At 39.9% G+C, this 11,386-nt stretch overlaps 1 protein-coding gene across 3 annotated transcripts in view; it reads left to right on the top strand.

Moving 5' to 3' along the window:
• The first annotated feature begins 72 nt into the window (after positions 1-72).
• Positions 73-11,386, top strand: part of ZNF512 (zinc finger protein 512) — a 36,093-nt gene continuing 24,779 nt past the window's right edge. For 2 of the 3 annotated variants that reach the window (XM_024764445.1, XM_024764443.1), the window contains exons 1-3: positions 73-205; positions 727-785; positions 10,974-11,161. In XM_024764445.1, coding sequence (XP_024620213.1) covers positions 176-205; positions 727-785; positions 10,974-11,161 — 277 coding nt within the window. In that variant the 5' untranslated portion in view covers positions 73-175. The remainder of the gene's footprint in view (positions 206-726; positions 786-10,973; positions 11,162-11,386) is intronic. The other variant, XM_024764444.1, reaches the window with a different exon arrangement.

Raw genomic sequence — 11,386 nt, 5'->3', positions numbered from 1 at the left:
CTGGTCACGTGACTCGCCCTGCCGCAGCCCCCTCGGAAGCTGAGAGGCGGAAGTAGACGTTAGGCACGGGGCTCGCGGCGCGCCGACTCCACATCCGGGAGCGGAGAGGAGAGCGGAAGTGGCGTTGAGCTGGCCGGAGCCCTTGGGTGAATTTGTTAGGCGTGGAGAGGGAGTGATGTCTTCCAGACTCGGTGCAGTGCCCGCCGTGAGTTTCTCGGTTTGACCGTTACGCTTTAGGGGTAGCGCTGTCGAGCCCGCCACACGCGGTCCCTCGCTTTTGTCCCCTGCTCAGAGTTGGTTTTATCAGAGCCCATCGCAGGCCCCACCCTTCTAGGTCAGATATACCAGCCCCCTCGTTTTTCCCCCCACTTCTGCTGCCCGATCCCCACCCCCTTGGACTCAGTTCCTCGTCAGATTGCCGTTAGTCTCTATTCCCTTTACATCCCCAACGCCTCCCATATCCGTTGTCCTCGCTTTCTGTCTCCCGTTTAGAGCTTCTTTCTAGGACAGGGCTTTGAGAATGCGGGAGATGAAGGCTCTAGCGTTGTCACCTGCCTTGACCCTGTAGGAAGATAGGGCGGCACATTTTTCGTAAAAAGTCTTGCCTTCTTCCGTTTGAGGGAGTAGCCCCGGGAGAGCTTCATTTCTTGGCACAGGGGGATTCGTCTTTTTGTGGTCAAGGTTCAGAGGCCCCTAGCATTTACTCATGTGCTTGCAATTTGCTAGACCCCGGGACCCACATCCTTTAAGCAGCAGAGGAGCACGAGGATCGTGGGAGCTAAGAAGTAAGTGAGGTTTTGTGCGATCCATTTATAATTGTGTCGCCAGCGCTGTCCAATAGAACTTCCCGTGGTGATGAAAATGTTGTGTATCCGCACTGTCCAGTACTGTAGCCACTAGCCACGTATGACTGTTGAGCGCTTGAAATGAGGCTTACGTCAGTGAGGAGCTGAATTTTAAATTGTATTTTAATTAATTTAAATAGCCACCTGTAACTAGTGGCCACCTGATTGGACAGTGCAGGTCTAATCCTAGTGTGGAGGAGGAAAACTTTGCTTGCAAAAAAAAAAAAGTACGAATTATAATAAAAATGGAATGTGTGACTCAGTGTAGCCCTGCATTTCTTTAGACATCAAGTATGTACTCATGAATACATTGATGAACTTGGGAAGGACTGATAAAAGTGACTGTAAGCTACTTGGCTTCAAGACTGGTTTATTATATTGTTTACTGAATGTGCTAAGCTTTTCCATATTTGTTAATACAAAAAAATGTTCTTGTTAAGGAGATACTCATTGGAAGGGATTAATTCATTCATACAATATTTACTAAATATCTGCTTTGTGCCAGCTCTGTGGTAGGTTAGATACACAGACATGAAAAATACACAACTAACAGTCTAACCTATTTAGGCAAGGCGATCCACACAATACAGTGTAAAGAAATTTTTTTTTTTTTTTTTTTTTTTTTGGTACGCGGGCCTCCCACCGCTGTGGCTTCTCCTGTTGCAGAGCACAGGCTCCGGACGCGCAGGCGCAGCGGCCACGGCTCACGGGCCCAGCCGCTCCGTGGCGAGCGGGATCCTCCCGGATCGGGGCACGAACCCGTGTTCCCCGCATCGGCAGGCGGACCCTCAACCACTGCGCCACCAGGGAAGCCCCTAATGAAATGTTTTTAAACAGGAATTTAGTATAGCCTTTGGGGAAGGGGAGTGATATTTGGAAGGGAAGGGTTGCCAGAGCAAATCACTCCTAAACAGACTTGAAAGTCAAGGAATAATAACAGCCAAAAGGAAAAGGGTTTTGTTTTGGTTTTTTGTTTGTTTTTTGTTTTTGTTTTTCAGAAGAAAGAACAGAATGTGAATGGGTAAAAGGATTTAATGGAATAGCAAGTGGGTAATTGTTCAGAAATGTAAAGATTAATGGGCCCTCATCTATTAATCAGAATCAGAATCGTTGGGGTTAGGGCATCAGAATCCTTATTTTTAACTGGACTCCTAGGACATTGTGAAGTTTGAGAATCCTCCATGAGAAAAGAGACTAGAAGAGAGTAGAGGATGAAACGGTGGAAAACATCAGTATTTAAGGATTGGGTAGAATAAAAAAAGGCTGCAAAGGATACTGAGATGAATGTAAAATACTTTTCTAATGAAATCCAAATATTTGCACCTAGAGAGTGAACTAGGGGCTCTTAAAAATTCTTGGTAGATCAGAAAGGAGTTGAAAATAGGTTAAACTTCTCATCTTTGTGATCTGAAGCTGAGACTGAAAAGTACCACACACAACAGGTTATTTTAAAGTAACTACAATTATGATAGTTATTTATGAGCCAAAAGCTTTTTCTTGTCATATTTATGGAAAGAGAAGTTTGAGATTAATCTGGTTTTTTTTTTTTTTTTTTGCGGTACGCGGGCCTCTCACTGTTGTGGCCTCTCCCGTTGCGGAGCACAGGCTCCGGACACGCAGGCTCAGCGGCCATGGCTCACGGGCCCAGCCGCTCCGCGGCATGTGGGATCTTCCCAGACCGGGGCACGAACCCGTGTCCCCTGCATTGGCAGGCGGACTCTCAACCACTGCGCCACCAGGGAAGCCCAATCTGGTTTTTAACAAATAATCAAATACCCTGAGTTGATAGGTAGTGTAAAATACTTGAGAATTGTTCTTGTTGAGTCCTTTAAAAATAAAAGAGAGCTGGAGGGAGGGATTCCCTGTCCTCGTTGACTTAATCCCCAAGATGTTAAAACTGTTGATTTTTTTTCACTATACTCGTGCTTATTCATGAGCAGGGAGGTCAGTATATCCGAGTCCTACATGGACAGCAAAGAAATTTCTTTGAGGACAGTTTCCTAAGAGGAGTCAGATGGGACTTGACTCTTAATGGCCTGTTGATACTATCCAGTCTTTCTAGTACAGATAGTTCCCATTGTTTGGGATGGTGTTTTAGCCCTAGAGGACAGCCAGTTCCCACTAAAATTTTTTTATACCTTCATTGAGGTATAATTGAAGTACAATAGACTGCGTATATTTATACAATAAGTATATTGTATAAATATATAGATATATGTATACAATATCTTCATCTTTGACATATGTAAGTACCCATGAAACTGTCACCACAATCAAGATAACATTTCTATCTCTCCCAAAAGTTTTTTCACGTCCCTTTGCAGTTCATTCCTCCCTCCACTCCTGTCCCCAGACACCCCCTGACCTGTTTCCTGTCACGTACAGTGATTTGCATGTTCTAGGATTTTCTATAAATGAAATCAGACATTGTGTCCTCTTTTTGCATGATTTCTTTCACTCAGAATAATGATTTTTTTTTTTTTTTTTTTTTTTTTTTTGTGGTACGTGGGCCTCTCACTGTTGTGGCCTCTCCCGTTGCGGAGCACAGGCTCCGGACGCGCAGGCTCAGCGGCCATGGCTCACGGGCCCAGCCGCTCCGCGACATGTGGGATCCTCCCGGACTGGGGCACGAACCCATGTCCCCTGCATCAGCAGGCGGACTCTCAACCACTGCGCCACCAGGGAAGCCCAGAATAATGATTTTGAGTGAAGAATAGTTTTTGTTGCTAAACAGAATTCGATTATGGATATAACATAGTTTGTTTAGCCATCTATCTTGAGGGACATTTGGGTTATTCTCAGTGTGGAGGTATTACAGTAAAACTGTTGTGAACATTCATTGGCAAGTCTCTGTGTGGAAAAATATTTTTGTTTCTTTTGATAAATACTTAACACAGTATTTATTTATTAAGATGGAATTTACCATCTTAGGTTGATTGGGTCCTATGTCAGGAGTATGTTTCACTTTTTAAGAAATTGTCAGTCTTCCAAATTGGCGGTAGTATTTTACATTCCTACCAGCAATGTAGGAGAGTAAGTCTCTAATTTTAGCTAATTTAATGGGTGTATAATTGTGTTTCATTGTGGTTTTTATGAGCATTTTCCTGGTGAATAGTGGTGTAAAACATCTGTTCATGTGCTTATTGGCCATTCATATATCTTTTTTTGTCAAGTGTGTTGATGTCTTTTGCCACCCAAAAAAAAAAAATTTGTGTTTTGTCTCACCGTTAAATTGTATAATTTAATTTTTAAAAAATATTTTCTGAACACAGTTCTTTTGTTATATGTGTCTTGAATATTTCCTCGTCAGTGGTTTGCATTTCATTTTCTTAATGGTGTCTTTTTTTTTTTTTTTTTTTTTTGCGGTACGCGAGCCTCTCACTGTTGTGGCCTCTCCCGTTGCGGAGCACAGGTTCCGGACGCACAGGCTCAGCAGCCATGGCTCACGGGCCCAGCCGCTCCGCGGCATGTGGGATCTTCCCAGACCGGGGCACGAACCCGTGTCCCCTGCATCGGCAGGCAGACTCTCAACCACTGCGCCACCAGGGAAGCCCTTAATGGTGTCTTTTGAAGAGCCAAAGTTTTAAATTTATCAGTAAAAATAATAAAAATTTAATCATTTTTTTCCTTTTATGTTTCATGCTATTTGTATTCTATTTCAGAAAACTTTGCCATCCCTAATTGCAAAGATTTTTTCCTTTGCTTTCTTCCAGAAGTTTTATAGGTTTTACATTCAGGTCTATGGCTCATGTAGAGTTAATTTTTATGTATGGTGTGTTATAAAGGTCAATATTAATTTCTTTCCATTTGTATATCTAGTTGTTGAAAAGACTATCCTTTCCCTGTTCAGTTGCCTTGGCATCTTTGTTAAAAATCAATTGAACATGTATAGGTGTGGGTCTGTATCTGGACTTTCATTATTCTCTTCCATTAATGTGTATGTCTATCTTTTTGCCAATACTAAACTGTTTTGATACTGTAGCATTAGAGTAAGTCCTGAAATCAGATAAGGTAAGTCATCTAACTTTGTTGTTTTTTTCAAGATTGTTTCAGCTATTATATTTTCTTGGCCTTTTTATATAAATTCTACAATCAGTTTGTTATTTCTATAAAAGAAGCATGCTGGAGTATTGATTGGTGTATGTATTGAATCTATAGGTCGATTTAGGGAGAATTGCCGTTTTAACAATATTGAATTTTCTGATTTATGAGCATGTTATATTTTTCCATTTATTTAGGTCTTCTTCAATTTCTCTCACCAGTGAGTTGTAGTTTTCATTGTAAAATTCTTGGATGGCTTTTGTTAGATTTGTTTCTAGGTTCCTAGATTTGTTCCTAGGTTCCTGTGTTTTTTGTTATTGTAAATGCTATTGTTTTTACAAGTTCGTCTTCTAGTTGCTTGTCGCTAGTAACTAAGAATACACTTTTCAAAAAAATATTTATTTGGTTGTGCTGGGTCTTAGTTGCTGCAGGCGAGGTCCTTCATTGCGGTTCGTAGGCTCATTAGTTGCAGCACATGGGCTCCTTAGTTGCATCCGGTGGGCTCCTTAGTTGTGGCATGTGAACTCTTAGTTGCAGCATGCATGTGGGATCTAGTTCCCTGACCAGGGATCAAACCCGGTCCCCCTGCATTGGGAGCGTGGAGTCTTGACCACTGTGCCACCAGGGAAGTCCCACAATTGATTTTTGTATTTTAGCCTTGTATCCTGTCACTTGCTAAATTCATTTTTTAAAAATTAATAAATAAATTAATTTTTTGGCTGTGTTGGGTCTTCGTTGCTGCGCTCGGGCTTTCTCTAGTTGTGGCGACCGGGGGCTACTCTTCATTGTGGTGTGTGGTCTTCTCATTGTGGTGGCTTCTCTTGTTGCGGAGCCCTGGCTCTAGGGCACGTGGGCTTCAGTAGTTGTGGCACGTGAGCTCAGTATTGTGGCTTGCGGGCTCTAGAGCACAGGCTCGGTAGTTGTAGTGCACGGGTTTAGTTGCTCCGTGGCATGTGGGATCTTCCTGCACTAGGGATCGAACCCGTGTCCCCTGCACTCTTAACCACTGCACCACCAGGGAAGTCCCTCAATTCATTTTTAATTCTAGTGATTATTTCATATATTTTCTGAGATTATCTTTGTAAACAAACTGAATAAAATCTGTTAAAAAGATCTGCAAGTAGGGGCAGTTTTACTTTTTTCCTTCTGATCTTTATGCCTCCAGTTTCTTCTTCTGTCAGTTTGGTAAGTTGTAGTTTTTAAGAAATTTGTTCATCTTAATTTGTCAGTTTCTTTGGCATAAAGTTTTTCGAAGTATTCTCATTATTTTAATGTCTGTATGATGTATAATAATAACCCCTGTTTCATTTCTGACATTGGTTATTTGTGGTATCTTTGGTATCTTTTTTTCTTGATCAGTCTAGCTACAGTGTTGTCAATTTTGTGATCTTTTTAAAGAACCAGATTTTCTGTAAAGTCTGTTTCCTAATTTGTGAATTTCTCCTTTTTATTATGTTGTTCCTTCTATTTCTTTGGGCTTACTTTGCTCTTCTTTTTAAGGTACCTTAAGATGAAATCTTAACTTATTGATTTTAGATCTTCTTTTCTAACATAAGCATTTACAGTTTTAAGTTTCCTTCTAAGTACTGCTTTAGTTGCATCCCACAAATTTTGATACGTATATTTTTGTTGTTATTCACTTAAAATATTTTTGAATTTCCTTTGTGATTTCATTTTTGACCCATGAATTATTTAGAATTGGATTCTTTAATTGCCAGATTTATTTTTTATTTTAGATACCTTGCTATTCTTGATTTCTAACTTAATTCTGATGTGGTCAGAGAACACATGTATGATTTTCATCTTTTTAGGTTTAAAGTTTATAGCCCAGTATATGGTCTATCTTGTGAATGCACAGTGTGCTCTTGAAAAGAAAGTATATCCCAGGGCTTCCCTGGTGGCGCAGTGGTTGAGAGTCTGCCTGCCGATGCAGGGCACACTGGTTCGTGCCCTGGTGCGGGAAGATCCCACATGCCGCGGAGCGGCTGGGCCAGTGAGCCATGGCCACTGAGCCTGCATGTCCGGAGCCTGTGCTGCGCAACGGGAGAGGCCACAACAGTGAGAGGCCCGCATACCAAAAAAAGAAAGTATATCCCATAGTGTTGGATGTAGTGTTCTATAAATGTCAACTACAGCAAGGTGGCTAATAGTGTAGCTCAGATCTTCTGTGTCTTTACTCAATTTTTGTCTAGTCTGTCAGTTCCTAAGAGGAGGAGGACTTAAAATTTCTGGTAAGATTGTAGAATTGTCTACTTTTCTTTTTCTATCAGTTTTGCTTTGTGTGCTTTGAGCCTCTATTGTTAGACACATGCAGTGAGTAATTATGTCTTCCTGATGATTTGTCATTTTAATTATTATGAAGTGTCCCTTTTTATCTCTGGTAATACTCTTTGTCTTGAAGTCTATTTTATCTGATATTAAAATGGCCACTCCAGCCTTCTTGTGTTTGCTGATGGCATGGTATAATTTTTTTATCTTTTTACTTCCAATGTCCGTATGTCTTTATATTTAAATAAAGTGTGCCTCTGTAGGCAGCATATACTAGGATATTGCTTTTTTATTTACTCTCTCAATCTCTGACTTTTAACTGGAGTATTTAGACCGTAAACATTTTAATTAATTATTGCATGGTTGGATTTAGGTCTACCATTTAATTATTTGTTCTCTCTACTCTGTTTTTTCCTCTGTACCTTCTTTTGGATTATTTAAATGTTTAGTGTGCCATTTTAATTTATCTATTTGATGTTGGCTCTCTCTCTGGCTCCCCCCCACCTTTTTTTTTTTTCCTTTGAGGGGGAGATTTGGTACTGGTTGCTCTAGGAATTACAATATATACCTACCCTTTCATCATCTACTTAGAGTTAAAATACTACCACTTTGCTTAAATGTAGAAGCCTTAGACCATATAGATTCCTTTAACCCCCTACCTGCTGACCATTAAATTATAGCTGTCATATATATTACATCTACATTTATTGAAAACCTTACCAGATAATGCTAAAATTTTGCTTTAAAGAGTTTTTAATACTTAGCCGGCTGTTTGCCATTTCTCTTGCTCTTTCTTCATTCTTAAAAATCCAAATTTCTCTCTGGCGTCATTTTTCCTTCAGCTGGAATTATTTCCCTTAGCATTTTTCATACAGCAGTCTGCTGACAACAAATTTTCTTAGTTTTTCTTCATCTGAAGAAATATTCCTAAAAGCTATTTTCACTGAACATGGAATTTTGGATTGATAAATCTTTTCTCTCAGGATTTTAAAGGTGTTGTTGTGCTGTCTTGGTTTCTGTTGAGAAATTCACAATCATTTGAATAATATGTCATTTTTTTCTAGCTGCTTTCTGGATATTTAAAAAATGTTCAGTTTTAAACAGTTTCACTAAGATATATCTAGGTGTGTTTTTCTATTGAGTGTTTGTTGAGCTCCTTAAATCTGTAAATTTAAGTTTTTCATTAAATTTGGGGGATTTTTTCACCATTATTTTTTTCAAAAATTTTTCCTCAATCTCTCTTTCCTCTTCTTCTGGGATTACAACTATGCTTAAGTTAGATCTTTTGATACTGACACCACAGGTTGTTGGGGCTCTGTTGACTGTTTTTCAGTCTTTTGTCCTCTTTGTTCTTCAGATTGGATAATTTCTATTGATGTGCCTCCAAGTTCATAGATTCTTTCCTCTGCTGTCTCCATTCTATTACTAGCCCATCCAGTGAGTTTTTATTTTATTTGTTACTTTTCAGTTTTAAAATTAATTTGTTCTTTTTTATGATTTCTATTTTTCTGCTGATAATTCCTTCATTTCCAGTGTTTTCCTTTCTATCGTGGAGCATAATTATAATAGCTGCTTTGAAGGCTTTGATAGTTCCAACATCTGCATCATCTTCCAACATCTGTTTATCATCTGTCCTTTGAGAATTGCTCACATTTTCCTGGTTCTTTGTGAATTGCATAATTTTGGAATTTATTCTCACGATTGTGAATGTTATTTGTGTAGACCATGGGTCTTTTTAGGATCTTCTAGGGATTGTTGCTGTTTTTATTTTAGCAGGTAACCTGTTTAGGTTCAGACCATAAATTCTGTCCTGCTTTCTGAAGGCATTGGTTCAGTGGAACTGAGGTTCCATTCTTTTGAGTCTTTTCTGTGATGGTTTAGATCTCAGGGGTTAGTTTGAGACTTTTTCAGGTTTTTCAAATCTTGTTTCAGTTCTCCAAGATTTTGATACATTGGTTTGGATCTGTCTCACAGTAGTAGCTCAGGGGTTAGGCTGAGACTTGTGTAGTTCGTTTAAATCTTATTTCACTTTCAAAGTCTTTGCTAAGCTGGTTTTGGTGTATCCTCCGCACATACATAGCTCAAGTTAAGCTGTGATTTGTGTGGATTTGTACAGAGAAATATGAGGTCACCTTCTTTGCCTGTCTCTTCTTCATGATTCCCCCACATTCGCTAGTCTATAGAGACCCCTTTTCCTTGTTTCTAAGGCCAGAAAGATGGAGTTTCTATGAGAATTTAGGCTGCCCATGCTGGTCTGTGAGTGGGGGGCCACCCTTGTTGCAAAGCTGCATGTGAGAGAAAAAAAAAAACTGGGAAACATACCCCATGTGGCTCACTTCTCCCAGTTTTAACTGTTCTCCACAATCCACCTGCTTTTGTTTACTTTTTGAGGTCCAGAGTTTTTAGTTGTAATCAGCAAGAGGACTGGGCCGTAGTGGGTGTGTGCCACTGTGCCGGAACCAGGACATCTCTGTATTAAATTTGTAATATTGGACCTCATGTACAGAGCTGAGAATCATTTTTCCCTTTTTGTAGCATACTGACTTCGTAAGTCCCTGTTATTTTTTGTTTTCCCTATCCCCACATCCATCCCCTTCCTCCCAGAGACAACCATACTAACAAGTTCGATATTTGTCCTTAAATATTTATGAGTCCTTATAAAATAGCTAGTGCCGTTTACTTGTGTAATTGTTTTTAATTTACTGAATTGACATTGTACTGTACATCTTGTTCTGTTTTTTTTTTATTGAACAGTATGCTTTTTAGTTATGTTCATATCTCCAGATGTGTAGAAATGGTTTATTGCTTCTAACAGCTACATAATATTCCTTAGCAGGCATCTATCACATTTTAATTTTATTTATTCCTAAGAATGGTCACCTTTGTTACTTCCAACTACCTGCTACCACAGACCTCTATGTGTAATTGTTACCAACTGTACCTCTAAAGTGTTGTCTTGAATCTGTCAGTTTATCATCTCTACTACGAAACCTTAGTTCAAGTTCAAGCTTTCATCATCTCTTATCCGTACTATTGCAATAAGCTGCTAACTCTTCTCCTTTCTTTCACTCATCCTCCATGGGTCATCTTTTATATGGCATCCAGAGTGACATTTCTAAACCATAAATCTAAGGCAGGCCTCACACAGTTAAGTTAGCTGGAAGAGGAGTGTCTCAGAGATCCATGGACTCCACTTTGAGAACTGCTGCTCTACCACACTTTGAGCCATCTAGAAGATACTTTGTCACTACTCAGTAATGTTTGTTGACTACATACTGACTGGTCTTAGATTTAGAAGTTTGGATCCAGCCGTATACCAGACTTCTGGCCAGCTTAACTCAGACAAGATAGCACCCTTCCTTTAGCTATGGGATCTAAGTATCAAGTTGCCTAAGCTAGACAGGGTGCCCTGACATCAAGGTGTAGTGGTTACTGTCCCTCTGCCAGAGGAATAGGGAGGCCTGGACACACCTGCTTACAGATCCAGGGGATCTTCTGAAGGGTCATGGAACACCCTATTTTACTACTTTCTTTTCATTGATGGATTTAGGAAGGAATGCCTACTTGGGCTATAGAATGATCATTTACGTGGACTGCTTATGCTTTCTGATTATAGTGAGGTATAATAATAATTATGTATATTGTACTAGGTCAACTATTTTAATTGTTAGAAAATTACAATCTAAATTGTTTTTATTATCAGGCTTATTCGTTTTTTGCACAGGTAACCAACTTGGTTATCTTCTTATGAGGTAATATAAGTAATAGAAACTTTACTCCAGGCCCTCCTTTGTGGTATTTATCTTTGTGTCCTGTTAGTAGCAGGACCCAATGCTCCATAAAGGATAATAGTTTCCAGTACACTATCCCTCATGATGACTCCTTAAGCGGCTCATCATCTGCTTCTTCGTGTGAACTGGTGAGTGATTTTCCAGCCTCCTTCCGAAAGTCTGCCTGCTGCATGAAGATGAGAAGGATCAAGCCAGCTGCTACTTCCCATGTTGAAGGTATCAGTATCAGTATCTTATTCCAAAGACAGGGAACTCTCTAAAGTTATATTTGAGGTATCTGTTGTAAATGGCTCTTAAAGTATTAAGTACCACATATGTGTTCCTTATTAGTGGTTGAATTTTTATTGTTTTTGGCCATGCCACTCGGCTTGTGGGATCTTAGTTCCCCAACCAGGGATTGAACCTGGGCCATGGCAGTGAAAGCGCCAAGTCCTAACCAGT

The sequence above is a fragment of the Neophocaena asiaeorientalis genome, unplaced genomic scaffold (assembly GCF_003031525.2).
Source record: "Neophocaena asiaeorientalis asiaeorientalis breed wild unplaced genomic scaffold, Neophocaena_asiaeorientalis_V1.1 scaffold345, whole genome shotgun sequence".
In the NCBI taxonomy this organism is placed as follows: Eukaryota; Metazoa; Chordata; class Mammalia; order Artiodactyla; family Phocoenidae; genus Neophocaena; species Neophocaena asiaeorientalis.
The sequence above is the reverse complement of the archived record's forward strand: the minus strand, read 5'-3'. Positions and strand labels throughout refer to the sequence as shown.